General features: G+C 38.0%; 1 protein-coding gene across 4 annotated transcripts in view; it reads left to right on the top strand.

The window, feature by feature from the left end:
- Positions 1-17,031, top strand: part of ARSB (arylsulfatase B) — a 211,130-nt gene that overhangs the window by 26,869 nt on the left and 167,230 nt on the right. For all 4 annotated transcript variants that reach the window (XM_049866402.1, XM_049866374.1, XM_049866382.1 and 1 more), the window contains exons 3-4: positions 906-1,096; positions 8,560-8,767. In XM_049866402.1, the coding sequence (XP_049722359.1) occupies positions 906-1,096; positions 8,560-8,767 (399 nt within the window). The remainder of the gene's footprint in view (positions 1-905; positions 1,097-8,559; positions 8,768-17,031) is intronic.

The raw sequence follows: 17,031 nt of genomic DNA, 5'->3' as shown, positions 1-17,031 counted from the left end.
ATTTCCCCCAATCCCTCTAGCCCTAGGCAGTCACTGATCTATTTTCTGTCTCTATAGATGCCTATTCTGGATATTTCATATATATGGAACCATACAATATACAGCATAGCTTATTTTAATATTTTAGGAAAATGTAAAAGATTTGCTATTAGTTGAGAAAACTGTTTTCTTCTATTTTTAAGTCTAAATGGTGGGATTGGCAATTGATACCCTTTAAATTTGGGGAGAAATAGAGATCATTGTAGGCAGAAAGATCTCATTTCAGTGCCGCATTTTAGTTTAGTCTTTTGGCTCCTTTACATTATGTCTGGAGAGCCTCTGTTTGGAAAGGTTTGTCTTCTACCAGTGGGTGTCAGTATCTAGTTAAAGATGATTCCTCCTAGAGCTGTTTCCATAAATAACCTTGAAGCCAGTCTCAGAATGTCAAGAGCAGCATTATTTAAATCTATGTTTATTTATATGATCACCTCATAGTAAAAACTTGTAACAAACCTCATTAGCCATATATTGTTTTTTGCCATTAGTTGCTTGCAAAGACTAAGATGTTAATCGTTGTTGCAGAATTCGAACTCTGATCTTTTTCCTAAGCATATTTAATTGGAAGCAACCATGTGATTTGACAGTTGTATGATAGCGCTTGTTTTTTAAAGACTTGACTGAGGAAAGGATTTGAACTTTTATACAGTAACATTTTAATGCCTCAGACTATCAAATATAAAAACCAAACTCACTGCTGACTTATGGCAACCCTACATAGAGATGTTAAGAAACCATGCTCTGATGAGCCTTGTCATTTGATTAGCCTTGTCACAGGCAATCAGTTGCATTAGCAAATTAAATGCTGAAACATTAGTTTGTTTAGCAAGCTTTTTGCTATGCTGACTCATCTTCTGTTCTTGTTACAGGATATCTCCTAGGGAGTGAAGATTACTATTCCCATGAGCGTTGCACATTAATCGATGCCCTGAATGTCACACGATGTGCTCTTGATTTTAGAGATGGTGAAGAAGTGGCAACTGGATATAAAAATATGTATTCAACCAATGTATTTACCGAAAGGGCTATAGCCCTCATAGCTAACCACCCACCAGAGAAGGTATGTCTTGATTCTTTACTGATATCAAAATCTTGTTAAGATAACACTTCTTCAGATGAGTACAGGAAAAGGCCATTGTCCTTTGGATGAAAGTCTAACAAACTCTAGGGGAGTTGTTTACAAATTTTAGAGTTATCAGAATCAGCCTCAGAAGCTTCTTAAAAATGAAGATTCCTGGAGCTCACCTCTAAAAGTCTGATTCTGTAGGTCTAGGGGAAATCCACACATCAGAGTTTGAAAGAAAGTCCTCAAGGGTGATTCTGTACAAGTGGCCCCCAGATCACACTTTGAGGAGTAATGTGTCTATAGTATTTCACTACAAATAGTTTTATTATTTTGGCGTATTTCATGTATGTGCTGTAAGAAATTAGTTAAATGCCTCTTTTTAAAAAAAATGAGTTTTAATACAAGATGTGGCTTTGTTACAGCAAACTTTCTGTTAAGGATAAGGTAGTAAATACTTTATACCTTGTAGGCCATAAGGTCTTTGTCACAACTACTTAACTCTGCTAGTGTAGAGCAAAAGCAGCCATAGATAATATGTAAACAGTGGGTGTGGCTATATCCCAATAAATCTTTATTTACAGAAACAGGTGGTAGGCCAACTGGCCCTTAGGCAGTAGTTTGCTGACCCCTGCTTTGCTATATAAACATGAATTCGATGTGGCCCTGAGAGATCATTTAGTCTCTTGCTACTCAGATTGTAGACTGGAGAGCAGCAGAATTAGCATCATCTGGCAACTTGTCAGAAATTCAGAACCTTAAGCCATATTCCAGACCTAACTGAATCAGTATCTGCATTTTAATAAGGTGCCCAGATGATTCTTATTACAGTTTGAAAAGCACTGCTCCAGGCAAAAAAAAAAACCAAACCTGTTGCTGTCGAGTTGATTCTCATAGTGACCCTATAGACCCTTTAGCAACCCTATGCTAGTGCTGTACAAGTAGAAATAGTTACATATGTAATTAAAAAATTTTTACATTAAAAAGTAAAAGAAGAAATTAATTTTAATAATTCAGTATATCCAAAATATCATTCCAACATATAATCAAATATAAAAAGATATTAATGAGATATTTTTACATTCCTTTTTTCCTACGAGTATTTGAAATCTTGTGTATATTTTACACGTACAGCACATCTCAGTCTGTACTGCCTGCATTTCAGGTGTTCAGTAGCCACCTGCAGCTTGGTGCTACCAGACAGCACAGACCCCATAACAAGTCAAAGTGGCTGAGAATAGTTGCTTTTGAAGGCTTACTCCTATTTCAATTCAAGTAATTATGAATTACTCCTAGTTCAATTATAAACTCCTATTTCAGTTACGTTTTTGGAAATTATCTTGTGGGAACTGACCTCAGAAGTGGGGGCACACAAATCTGAATGTCCTTGGGGACATCATTCGGTAGTGTTAAAAATTTTGACACTTTGAAGATAAATTTGAATTAAAGTAAGTCAGAACACAAATATGTTTAATGAAGTGAATGGTCATGGTGGTTAATATGATTTTTGGTTAAAAGAAGTACAAGAAATATATCAAGGATAATTTTCTATACCTTATCTATAAATAACGTAAGCTAGCAGCTAACGAAGCTTTGCCAAATATATGTCTTGCCAGATTTACTGTAATAAATTAATGGTTCAGATCATTTAAAAATAACTTCTTCCTAATACCAAGTGGGCACTGTCAAAGTTTTTTTAGAAATACTTTGTTTTGTTAGATAAGTTGTGTGTTTCCTCTGTAGATACACAAATCTACCACAAATCTTATATACTAATAATTTTTTCAAAAAAGATGAAAAGACAGACATAATATAGATTCCCTTTAGCCCTTAACTTCCTTTAGTATTTCTTTTAGTTCAGATAAGCTGGAGACAATTTTTTTCAGCTTTTGTTTATTTGGAAAGTATTTATTTCACCTTCATGTGAAGGATATTTTTATTGGATATATAATTATAGCTTGACAGATTTTTTTCCCCCAACACATTAAAGATATCACTACATTGTCTTATGGCTTCCGTTGTTTCTGATGAGAAATTAGCCAACATTCTTATTATTTTTCTGGATGTAATATATTTTTCTGCCTTTGGATCCTTCCAAGATTTTGTTTTTTAGTATTTTGAGTATATGATGTGCTTAGGTGTGGTTTTCTTTGTATTTGTCCTCCTTAGGGCTTACTGTACATTGGTGTTTATCATCAACTTTGGAAAATTCTTGACCATCAGCTCATGTATTTCTTTTGCCCTATTCTCTTTCTTTTCTTTCTGGAAGTCCAGTTATACATGTAAGTCAGCCTTTTTTTTAGATCGTTGTTTTTCAGTTTGAGTAATTTCTATTGACTTGTCTTCAAGTTCGTTGATACTTTCCTCTTTTCTGTCTAATTTATTAATTCCATCAAAAATATTATTCATCTCTATTGTGTACTTTTTCATTCCTAGCATTTCTCTTTGCCTTTTTTTTTAATAACTTCTATCTCTCTACTAAGATTCTCCAACTATTCATGCAGATTAACTAGACCTATTAGACCCTTTAATATATTTATTAATGTTATTTTCAAGTCTGTCTGATAATCTAGAATCTGGGCTGTATCTGTATCTCATATTGGCTATGTCTTCTCTTGATGTTGTATCATATTTCTCGTTTCTTCGCATATCTTGTAATTCTTGATGTAATCCCAGACAGTTTGAGTAAAGGAACAGTAGAGCTTAAAGCAAATAAAATTTACACACAGAAAAGGGAACACTTTTTTCTCTGTCAGGCCGTTAGTCTGGTGCATTGAGTCAATGTAGTTCGTAGTTGAGCTGGACCTGGGCTTTGTTGTTCTTGGTTTAGGTGGATTCAATTCACCACATCCATCAAATTGTTTGAGAGTAAGTTTTTCCCCACATACATACAACCCGATCGCTTCAACCTTATTTGCTAAAAATACTTCCTTTTCCCCACTGAATTAGCTTGGCACCTTGATCAAAATTAATAGCCTGTATATGTGTTGTTTTTTTTTTTTTTTATGTGTGGGTCTGTTTCTCAGTTTTGTTCCATTTATCTATTTGGCTGTCTTTATGCTGATACCATAATATCATTTCCACATATGACATCTTACAGTGGCCCTGTTTGCTATGGAACATTTTGTAATTTACTAGAGCTTTATAACACATTGTAAAATCAGGTAATGCAAGCCCTCTAACTTTGTTTTTAACCTGCAAGATTATTTTGGCTATTCTAGACCTTTTGTGTTTCCATGTTAATTTTAGAACCAGCTGGTCAATTTCTAAAAAAAAGTCTGCTTGTATTTGGATTGGAATTGCATTGAATCTGTATGTCAGTTTGGGTCAAAAGGATATATTAACAGTATTGAGCTTCAGTTCGTAAATATGGCATATTAATGAACCTGTTTTTTCACATTTACCATATTGAAGCTATTGTGTATGTCATGTGCTGATAAAAACCTTCTGACTTATCTATAGGTAAAAATGGAGCCTTGGTAATGCAGTGGTTAAGACCTTGGCTGCTAACTAAAAGGTCAGCACTTCAAATCCACTAGCCGCTCATTGGAAACTCTATGGGGCGGTTCTCCTATGTCCTGTAGGGTTGCTAGGAGTTGGAATCAACTCAACAGCAATGAGTTTGATTTGGTAAAAATAGAAAAGAGTCTGAACAGCTCTCTCTCTTTTTCTTTTCTCAGCCTAGAGTCAACTTCATGAGCTGAAGTTTAAGCTAAGTTCTCTGACTTTAGTTTACAAATGCTTTTAAAATTGGGTCAAATACTTGTGTTGTTAGGCAGCGGGCTCAAAATATGGCTTCATTAAGAAGTACATTAGCATACCCACAGTTAGTCCCTCAATGGGACCCTGACACGGCAAATTACATAACCTTCCCCCCCCGCCCCCGCCAACTTCTTCCAGTGATGTTGATATGCAGCCATTATTGACACGGTGCGTGGTTAGGAGCGTTCTACCATGTGTCATTCAGGGGACTCCCCTCAAACATAAAGGGTCAATGTTACCTGGTTCTTCTAGTACTTTGACTCTTCGACAATGCCTGAAGGTCCTTAGTGCAGGTCACAATTTAGATTCTAGTTTACGTACCTGATCAAACTTGATAACCAACTGCTAACTCCCTTTTTGAAGTGGTTCATTCCTGGCTCTGTCTTTGCCAACTCTTACTCAGGATCTTTCCCTGGTATCTGATCTCAGTTCTGCCTCATTCTTATATGTTGACATCTTGGAGTGATTATGCTTCCTGTGGAATATGGAAGAAATTGGAATGTTCTCTCAAATATGGAGAAATGTGCATGTTTTAAATCTAGATCTAAACCAATATTCAAATATTTGAAAAAACTGCTAGGTAATTGGCTTAACTTCTCATTTTATAGATACGGCTAAAAACTCAAAGAATAAGGTAAGATCATAAGGGAACTGTCGTCCTTGTACTATCCTTTGAGGTAGGTACCATTTTACAGATAAGCAAATGGGCTTAGAGAAGTAAGTTGTTGAAGGTCACAGAACACTATTGAGAGTCTGAATCAGAATTTAACCCCATGCTTCCTAACTCTGGAGCTCATGTACTTAATCAGCCTCCCTAGTTCACAGCTAATCTCAAAGATCAGAGATTCTGAGCCTGCTACACGATTCAGCTTGAGGGTTCCAATGCTGGCTGTGATTAGAGTCATCTGGAAAATGCCAGAAATTCTGATTTATTGTTTCCAACCATTGGTATTTAATTAACCTCCCCCCCCACCCACTTCTGCCAGTGATTTCTGATATGCAGCCACTGTTGACACCCTGTGTGGTTAGGAGCATTGTACCATGTGTCGTTCAGGGCACTCACCTCAAACATAGAGGGTCATGCAGAAGCCTATTGACCTTTACAGGTTCGTAAATATAACAGTACTTTAATCATGTAATAACTATAATATGCTTATAATAAAAATTGTTGTTGTTAGGTGCTGTCGAGTCAATTTCAGCCTATTAAAGAATAATAGAGTATTCCCTTGCAGTGTGCCCCGTAACATTAAGCACAGGAAGCAGCTGGGGTGAGATAGGATTTTTGTGGGTCACTATCTTAACTTTGTGTGATGGGGAAAGCGCGGGAATTGAGGACAATGCGAGGCCCTGAGAGCCCTTGTGGTACAATGGTTAAGCACTCAGTTGCTAACCAAAAGGTTGGCATTTCGAACATACCCAGCAGCTCCCTGGGAGTTAGACCTGGTGATCTGCTTCTATAAAGATTACAGCCTAGGAAACCCTATGGGGGTAGTTCTACTCTGTAACATGGAGTCACTCTGAGTCAAAAATTGACTCGATGGCAACTAACAGCAAGAACTTGCAAGCTATCTCAGCTAGTATTATTAAGGTGCTGCTCATGAGTAACCTTACGGAAGTTGCCAGATTAGAGGATGGTCATTTTCCTACAGTGTTTGAACTATTCTCAAGTAGTGCCTAATATTCATAGCATCCTCAAAGTAAATTTTCAAGATAGGTATAAATGAATGAAATAATAATAGGAGGATAATCAAATGTTTTTATTTTCAATTCTCATTAAAATATTTCAAACCAGTTGCAGGAGTGGGGCTTTTTATCCTAATGTTAAATCTAGTTCTGTGCTAATCTCTGGGTGTTGCGAATGGTTAAGTGCTCGACTATTAGCCAAAATGTTAGTAGTTTGAACCCACCCAGAGGTAACTTGGAAGACAGGCCTGGTGATCTCCTTCGGAAAGGTCACAGCCTTGAAAACCCTATGGAGCTGTTCTACTCTGTGCACATATGGTGACATGACCGAATCAACTCAATGACAGTTAACAATAACAATGTAACATAGGCAAGTTCAGAAATGCAAATCATTAAAGAAAGACACATGAAGTATCTAGAAGCCAACTTAAAATTGTGCCGGTTTTAAAGAGCACTTGCCAGCAAAAAGCATATAGAGCTATTTTGTAGCAAACAGTTGTTGATGCTAGACTGGGGGAGAGATACTGTTAATAGCCATTCCACATGTGCTGAGGAAGAATGTCCTTTTTCTACAGGATAACTCCTATGGTAATAACACTACAAAGTGAAAGGAACATATTCATAGAACATCTTTCTTTTAAAAATAGCTCTTTCTACACAACACTTTGCCGCATAAAAACAAATGTTTTCTTATATCCCTAGTCTGGTAGAAGCTTTTTAAAGAAAATGTACATTTTTCATAGTAGGCTCTCACAGTTCCCTGGCACAGTTTGGGCAGAAATACCTTAATTTGGAAGTCGATAGAATCACAATTTTAAAACACATCACTTGGTTCTTTTTTTTTTTTTTTACGCATTAAATTAAGAAAATGTATTAAAGAAATTGAAATAAGGCTTTCTTCCTCATTGAAATAAGGTTTCTTAGCATGGTGAGGATACTTAGAGTGTGTATCTCAGTAGCTGCGTGGCATGATAAGAAAGGAAAAAACCATTAGTATCTTAAACATTATTAATGTCTTTAGGTAATGATGTTTTACTTTGATATTACTTAAATATTTGGCCGTGGTGATGTCTTACTTTGATATTACTTAAATATTTGGCCGTGGTTTCACATATAGAATTCTGTTTCATATTCCTAAGAAATCTGAAAGGTTATGGTTAGAATGATATAAAGGTAGCAGCTGGTACTGGGTATGTTTCTTATGTTTGAACCCAGCTGGATCCAAGAAGGAGCAAGGGAAACATCAAGGTTCAGCTTAAACTGGAGATCAGTGGTCCAGGGACTTTACTGTTTCAGATCAGGATGTCAGTAAGGTCAGAATGGACCAGCAGATTGCACAGGCTTGGAGTGGAGGTCAATGGACAGTATAGTACAGTAAAGTAATCATGAGCTAGACTCACTAAAACGAGCTCATTCCCAGAATGGTGGCTGCTTAGTTAAGTCTGATGGTGAACTGAGACTGGCAGGTGTGGGGAAATTGGCTACAGCTGTTACAGTCAGTGGTCTCAGGAGCAGTGGCTGCAGGTGGAGTCCTAATCGTGTTTGGAGAACTTTGGAGCCCTAGTTAATTTATCTATCACTGAGCCACCATGTAGCACTGAAAACGGTGCTCTATTAATTTTTTATTGATTTGAAAATAGTATAGAAATGCTATGAGTCGGAATCCACTGGATGGCAGCAGGTTTTTTTTTTTTTTTTTTTTTTTAATAGAAATGCTTAACAGAGCCCTGGTGGCTCAGTGGTTAAAGTGCTTAGCTGCTAACCTAAAGGTCAGCTGTTCGAACCCAGCAGCTTATCTTCGGGAGAGATGTGGCAGTCTGCGTCCCTAAAGATTTACAGCCTTGAAAACCCTGTTGGGCAGTTCTGCTCTGTCCTGTAGGGTCGTTATGAATCAGAATCAACTCAATGGCAATGAGTTTGGTTTTCTTTGTGTGTGTTGATAAATCTGGACAGTCTTACTCTACATTTAATGCCTCCATGCCTTCTTAACTGATTTGCACAAAATCTCTTTCCAGCCTCTGTTCCTCTACCTTGCTCTCCAGTCTGTCCATGAGCCACTTCAGGTCCCTGAAGAATATTTGAAGCCCTATGACTTTATCGAAGATAAGAACAGGCGTCACTATGCTGGAATGGTGTCACTTATGGATGAAGCAGTGGGAAATGTCACCGCAGCCTTAAAAAAACGTGGGCTCTGGGACAACACAGTATTCATCTTCTCCACAGGTAAGTCTGTCAAAAGGGAAATCATCTCCTGGCAAAGCCTCAGACATAGTGTTCGATAAACAGAATGAAGACAAATTGGAGCATTTAGCAGTTCCTTATTAAAATAAATGCTAACTGCAATGGTGGAGACATGACCGAAAGATGTGCCTAGGCAAAAGAATTGTAGGCTTTCCCTGCCCCCTTCCTTCAGATATCAAAATATTCTGGGAGTTTGCTTAAAAAACAAGAGTTCACTAGCTGAGTACATATGAGTGTATGTCATTCATATGCGGAAATACAGCTGGGTAGCGAGTCCCTGGAGTGGTTGTTCTCTGCTCTCTCTACAGCTCAAGCATCCTCTATGAAGATGACTTGTGCTGACTAGCCAGGCTTTTGTATCAGTGCTCAGAGATTGATTATGACATTATGAAGACAGATAAGAAATGCGGCCATTTAAACCCAGGCTAGGGTCTACAAGAATATATTTTTTAATATTGATTGTTTTCTGACAATAAAAGTCATACTTGTTCATTATAGAAAATACAGAAAAGACTAAGAAGGAAAGAAAATTCATAATCTCACACCCAGAGATAACTCTTTAAAAGCATTTTCGTTATGCAATGCCATTTTGATTCCTGTTTCCTTACATATGTAACTTCTTTTCTTCTCATTGAACACAGTTTTCTAAATTTTAACCATGATGTGCTTGGGGTATAGATTTTTGCTTATTCATTTGCTGAACACTCAAAGAGCATTTTCTGTCTGAAAATGCAGATCTTCCAAAATTCTTTGGCCTTGTCTAGCATTTTCCGCCTATTCTTTCTTTTCGGAACTCCTGTTAGTTCAGTGTTGGATTGATTTTCTAAGATTCTCTTTTTTTTTGTTTTTTCCTTTCCTATTTTCTTCTTCTGTTTGGGAAATTTCCATGACATTGTTTTGTAATTTTTCTATTGAAAGAACTCTTCTTGTTTTCTAGTAATTCTGTTTTTGTAACATTCTGTTCTTATTTTATAGATATAATAACTTATTTTTCCAGTGCTTGTGCCCTTTACTGTTAATTATATATGTGTGTCCATGTATGTACATGTGTATACATATTGATAATACAAATATATTTATATGCATACGTATGTGTGTGTACATATACACATATAAACTAAACCCGTTGCTGTCGAGTCAATTCCGACTCACAGCCACCCTACAGGACAGAGTAGAACTGTCCCATATGGTTTCCAAGGAGTGGCTGGTGGATTCGAACTGCTGACCTTTTGGTTAGCAGCCGAGCTCTTAACTGCTGCACCACCAGGGCTCCTTTATGTATATTTTATAAGTTTGCCTGCATTTCCAACGATGTATCTCTTCCTTCCAAGTTCTTTTATATCTGCCAGTTTGTGTCTTTGTTTTGGTCTGTCTTTCATTTAGGAAGCTTCCTCATCTCCCTAGTGATCCTCAACTACAACCTAAAAAGTTGATTGGAAGCTTCAAGTGTGAGGTCAGCCTAATTGTCTGGTGAATTTCACTGTAAAGTGACTATGCAGGGGCATGAGCAAGCATGTTTTTCTTTTGAGAGACATTTTGTTTTGTTTGCTTTTCTTTTCATCGGGCATGGTCATTGAAACTAGCATTTATTGATGCTTACTATACAGGAATTAGTTCAATTAACTCTCACAATAATTCTCTGGATACCATTATTATCCATCTTTCGTATGGGTAACCGAAGCACAGAGAGGCTCAGTAACTTGCCCAAGGTCACATAGCTCCTAAGTAGCAGAGCCAGGGTTCAGTCTTTCTGGCTCCATGGAAGTATCCTGCCTCTGAAAGACTGATCTACATTTTTTTTATGGAAGCTAACGTTACTGTAGAGCTTTCTTTGTCTAGCCTGATAAGCCTTGTTCAGTTGGTTTAGTGAGCAGTACAAATGTTGTAATTTTCTAAGTGTGCCCTGCTGTGAAAAGACTGAATATAAAAAGAAATTTTTCTCCCAAAACTTACCTTTCAGAAAAGAGGGAAATATACTGATATTCTAAAATGTCTCATATTCTAAGAATCTTTCTCAATTTACTTTATTCTTAACAACCTAATATTGCACTTTAATCAGTGCTGGTATTGAAGAGGTCACTAGAGGGAGTCAATAAAATAGGAGGCAAGACATAACACTGATAAAATAATTACTTCTGGGATATGACCTCACAATTGCAAGAATTGGAAATCATAAGCTTATTAAAAAAAAAAAAGCATTTGTTTTTGAGATAACGATTCTGTAGTTTCAGGACAAATGATTCCCTAAAATGAAATCATATGTGAGTTAAAATGCAGATTAAAAAGTATTCAGAGGAACAGAGTAGCAGAGGTGAGGGTCTGGGGAGCATGGTTTCAGGGGACATCTAGGTCAATTGGCATAACAAAGTTTATTAAGAAAATGTTCTGCATCCCACTTTGGTGAGTGGCATCTGGGGTCTTAAAAGCTAGCCAGCGGCCATCTAAGGTGCATCAATTGGTCCCAACCCACCAGGATCAAAGGAGAATGAAGAACAACAAAGACACCAGGAAAATATTAGCCCAAGAGACAGAATGGGCCACATAAACCAGAGACTCCCATCAGCCTAAGGCCAGAAGAACTAGATGGCTGTTGGCTACCATCAGTGACCACCCTGCTAGGGAACACAACAGAGAATCCCGGCCTGAGCAGGAGAAAAGTAGGGTGCAGAACTCAAATTCTAGTAAAAAGACCAGACCTAATGGTCTGACTGGGACTGAAGGAACCTCAGAAGATATGGCCCCCAGACTCTCTGTTAACCCAGAACTAAAACCATTCCTGAAGCCAACTCTTCAGACAAAGATTAGATTGGACTATATAAGACATAAAATGATACCTGGGAAGAGTGTGCTTCTTAGTTCAAGTAGATACATGAGACTAAATGGGCAGCTCCTGCCTGGAGGCAAAATGAAAAGGCAGAAGGGGACAGGAGCTGGTTGAATGGACGCGGAAAATACAGGGTGGAAAGGAGGAGCGTGCTGTCACATTATAGGGAGAGCAACTAGCGTCACATAACAAGGTGTGTATAAGTTTTTGTATAAGAAACTGATGTGAGCAGTGAACTTTCACTTAAAGCACAGTAAAAAAAAAAAAAAAATTACTCAGAAGTGAAGACGGGATACACTGGAAAACAGTGCAGAATGTCTCAGAGTGGCTCCTGTGACAACAGACAGATAAATTGTATCAAGACTGCAAGGGGAAGAGGTGGAATAAATTTTTTCATATGTGACAATGGAAAAAAAAATCCAGTATTTTAAAATCAATGTATTATTCTGTGTTTTCAAATACATAACTATATATTTTTAAATAGGTATTTGAGTATTTTATATACATCCATAAAATAATACTCATGCAAATTGGAAAAAATTTTTTGGAACTTCTCACTGGGAAAATGGAAATTGCTTTAGATTAAGGTTGTCTTATATTCTGGCACTATGATATATTAATAAATTAATCTGGGACCGTCTTTGCATTGTTGGAATAAATCCAACTTGATCATGTGGATGTATTTTATTGTTCTACTGATTTCAGTTTGCTAGTGTTTTATTTAGGATTTTTGCACCAACTCCTAAGTTTAAGTGGGGTTGGTGATTTCTTTTCCATCTTTGTCAGGTTTTGTTGTCTTGGTTGTGCTCACTTCATAGAATAATTTGGGTGGTTTTTCATCTTTTCCTGTGTTTTGGAACAGCTTACAGATGTTTGAAAGACCTCCCTGATTAAGCTGTTCCCTGGAACCTTTTTATGGAGTTAATTATTATTATTATTTTTTTTTAATTATCTCCATAGCTTAAATTTTTTGCTAGATTAAAATATTTTAAAATTAATTTTGCCTGAAATAAAGTGAGGCCTTTGATCTTCATACAGAGATTATTTTTCACTCCAGCAAGTTTTCCTTGTTCATATTTTAGCTTATTACTTTTGTTCTGCTCAAAAATATCTTTAATTAATAGGTTGAACCTCTGATTCAGCTTTTCTCTCATTATTTTCAGTTTTTGCCCTTTCTCTTAGCCTCCTAGGGCTCCACCACATTACCAGTTTGTTTGTTTTTTCTTTTGCAGTTTTAATCCTGCTCTTTAGTGTCTCCAGTGTAGATTATTACTGATTGTATTTTTAGTTTCTTTGTAATTCTTTCTTCAGTCAGTTCCCTTTTCTTCTAAGCTTTTTATTAATAAGAGTGGTTACCTTTTATTGGAGTTCCTTCTTGGTACAAAGGGTAAACTTACTGAGCTGCTAATCGAAAGGTTGGAGGTTTGAGCACACCCAGAGGTGCCTAAGAAGAAAGGCCTGGTAACCCACTGCCCCCAAATTAGACATTGAAAGCCTTATGGGTCACAGCTCTATTTGGATACACTTGGGGTTACCATGAGTCAGTATAGCAACGGTTTAATGTTTTATTAAATATTTACTGCGTGCCTGAACCTTGTCCTCGTGTGTTTCCTATCCTTTCTCATCTCAATCATGTTGTAAGCATTTGCTCAGTATAACCTTGTGAGATCGGTATCTATCCCCATTTTTGCAAATGGAGAAACACAGTTAAGGAGCTTTGGTGACTTGTCCAAAGCCACACACCTGGTGAATAGAAGAGCTAGAATTCAAACCAGATCAATCCTGAGGTCAGCACCTGTTAAGCACTAATCATTTGTGCTTTTGCGTCTCGTCATCTTTTCCTTTTATCTCATTCTGTTGTCCCTTGTCTCTACTTCGGCTTCTCCAGTTCCGCTCACAGAACCCATGCTTCTCCTGAGCTTGTGTGAATAGAACTTTTCTAGATCTTCATTTTTCATTGTAAATAATTACCAGCTATCTACTTTCCCTGTGAGTATAAGTGATCTTGCCAGACAGAGCACACACTGGTCTCTTGGGCTCTAGTCACTGTTTCCTGGTTGAATTCCTTTTTACATCTGTAGCTTGAAGTCAAGTTGATGCACACATATAACTCACTCAATTCCCAATGGCTTTCAGACGTTGTTGTTGTTGTTAGGTGCTGTCCAGTTGATCACGAACCATAGCGTCCATATGCACGAGGAATGAAACACCGCCCTGTCCCGCACCATCCTCACAATCATTGCTGTATTTGAGCCCGTTATTGCAGCCATTGTGTCGGTCCATCTTGTTGAGGGTCTTCCTCTTTTTCACTGACCCTCTATTTTACCAAGCATGAAGTCCTTCTCCAGGGACTGGTCCCTCCTGATATTATGTCCAAAGTATGTGGGACAAAGTTTCGCCATCCTTGCTTCTACCAACCTTTCTGGTTATACTTCTTCCGAGACGGATTTGTCTATATTTCTGGAAGTCCATGGTATATTCAATATTCCTCACCAACACCATAATTCAAAGACATCACTTCTACTTTGGTCTTCCTTCTTCAGTGTCCATCCCTGGCATACATATAAGGCAATCGAAAACACCATGGCTCGGGTCAGGCACACCTTAGCCCTTAAAGTGACATCTTTGCTTTTTAACACTTTAAAGAGATCTCTTACAGCAAATTTTCCCAATGCAGCAGCCGATTTGCCCAATGGAATGCATCGTCTGATTTCTTGACTGCTGCTTCCATGGGCGTTGATTGTGGATCCATGTCACATGAAATCTTGTACAACTTCAATCTTTTCTCCATTTCTCATGATGCTGATTTTTGGTCCAGCTGTGAGGTTTTTTGTTCTCTTTCTTTTTTTTTTTTATTGTACTTTAGGCGAAAGTTTACAGCTCAAGTTAATTTCTCATACAAAATTTTATACATGTATTGTCATAGGACAGTAGTTGCAGTCCCTACAATGTGACAGCACACTTCCCCTTTCCATCCCAATTTCCCATGTCCATCCAACCAGCTCCCGTCCCTTCCTGCCTTCTCATGCCACCTCCCGACAGGAGCCACCCATTTGGTCTCGTGTATCTGCTTGAACTAAGAAGCACACTCTTCACAAGTATTATATTTTATAGTCCAGTTTAACCTTTGTCTGAAGAGTGGCCTTAAGGAATGGTTTTAGCTCTGGGTTAGCATGGCGTCTGGGGGCCATGACTTCAGGGGTTCCTCCAGTCTCAGTCAGACCATTAAGTCCGGGTTTTTTTTTTTTTTTAATGTGATTTTGAGTTCTGTTCCACAATTTTCTCCTGCTTCAGCATGGACTCTCTGTTATGTTCCCTGCCAGGGAGGTCTTCTTCTGGTCTCAGGCTGATGGAGTTTCTGGTTTATATAGCCCTTTCTGTCTCTTGGGCTAATATTTTCCTTGTGTCTTTGGTATTCTCCATTCTTCTGTGCTCCAAGTGGGTTGTGACCAACTGATGCATCTTAGATGGCTGCTTGCAAGCTTTTAAGACCCCAGACGCCACTCATCAAAGTGGGATGCAGAACATTTTCTTAATAAACTTTGTTATGCCCATTGACCTAGATGTCCCCTGAAACCATGGCCCCCAAGCCCCAGCCACTCTGTCCCTTGAAGTGTTTGGTTGTGTTCAGGAGACTTTTTAGCTTTTGGCTTAGTCCAGTTGTGCTAACTTCCTCCGTATTGTGTGTTGTCCTTCCTTTTACCCAAGATGGTTCTTGTCTACTATCTCGTTAGTGAATTCCCCTCTCTCTTCTTCCCCACCCTCGTAACCATCAAAGAATGTTTCCTTCTGTGTCTAAACCTTTTCTTGAGTTCTTGTAATAGTGGTCTCATACAATATTTGTCCTTTTTTGACTAATTTCACTCAGTATAATGACCTCTGGAGTCATCCATGTTGTGAGATGTTTCATGGATTTTTCATTGTTCTTTGTCATCGCGTAGTATTCCATTGTGTATATGCACCATAATTTTGTTTATCCATTGGATTTTTGTTTTCATTATGTTAAGGTGTAATCCATACTTAAGGCTGTGGTCTCTAATCTTCTTCAGTCAGTGCTTCAAGTCCTCTCACTTCCAGCAAGCCAGGTTGTGTCCCCTGCATATCACAGGTTGTTAATGAACCTTCCTTCAATCCTGATGCACGTTCTTCATCATATAGTCCAGCTTCTCGGATTATTTGTTCAGTGTACAGATTGACTAAGGTGAAATGATACAACCCTGGTGCATACCTTTCCTGACATTAAACCACACAGTATCCCCTTGTTCTGTTTAAATGACTGCCTCTTGGTCTAAGTACAGGCTCCTCATGAGCACAATTAAATGTTTTGGAATTACCATTCTTTGCAATATTATTCATAATTTGTTTTGATCCACACAGTTGAATGCCTTTATATAGTCAATAAAATACAGGTAAACATCTTTCTGGTATTCTCTGCTTTCAGCTATGATCATGTGACATCAGCAATGATGTCCCTCGTTCCACATCCTCTTTTGAATCTGCTTTGAAGTTCTCAACGGTTCTCTGTCGGTGTACCGTTGTAACCACTTTTGAATGATCTTTAGCAAAATTTTACTTGCATGTGATATTATTGATATGGTTTGATAATTTCCACATTCTGTTGGGTCTCCTTTCTTTGGAATGGGTACAAATATGGATCTCTTATAGTTGGTTGGCCAGGTGGGTGTCTTCCAAATTTCTTGGCATAGACAAGTAAGCACTTCCAGTGCTGCGTCCATTTGTGGACACATCTCAGTTGGTATCCTGTCAGTTCCTGGAGCCTTGTTTTTCGCCAATGCCTTCAGTGCAGCTTGGACCTCTTCTTTCAGTACCGTCGGTTCTTGATAATATGCTACCTCCAGAAATGGCTGAACGTCAACCAGTTCTTTTTGAAGAAGACTAATTTCATCTTCTTTTGATACTTCCTGTGTCATTTAATATTTTCCCCATAGAATCCTTCAGTATTGCAACTCGAGGTTGAAATTTTTTCTTCAGTTCTTTCAGCTTGAACAATGCTGAGCATATTCTTCCTTTTTCGTTTTCTATCTCCAGGTCTTTTTGCACATTTCATTATAATATTTTACTTTGTCTTCTCGAGCCACACTTTGAAATCTTCTGTTCAGCTCTTTTACTTCATTATCTCTTCCTTTCACTTTAGCTACTCTATGTTTAAGAGCATTACCAAACCAAAAAACCAAACCCAGTGCCGTCAAGTCGATTCCAACTTATAGTGACCCTATAGGACAGAGTAGAACTGTTGTAGAACTGTCCCATAGAGTTTCCAAGGAGCTCCTGGCAGATTCAAACTGCTGACCATTTGGTTAGCAGCCGTAGCACTTAACCACTACGCCACCAGGGTTTCCTCAAAAGTATTAAGTCTTATATATTTTACTGAACACCATTGACGTAGTTGACATTTTCTTGT

Source organism: Elephas maximus, chromosome 2 (genome assembly GCF_024166365.1).
Source record: "Elephas maximus indicus isolate mEleMax1 chromosome 2, mEleMax1 primary haplotype, whole genome shotgun sequence".
NCBI classification, from domain to species: domain Eukaryota; kingdom Metazoa; phylum Chordata; class Mammalia; order Proboscidea; family Elephantidae; genus Elephas; species Elephas maximus.
The sequence above is the reverse complement of the archived record's forward strand: the minus strand, read 5'-3'. Positions and strand labels throughout refer to the sequence as shown.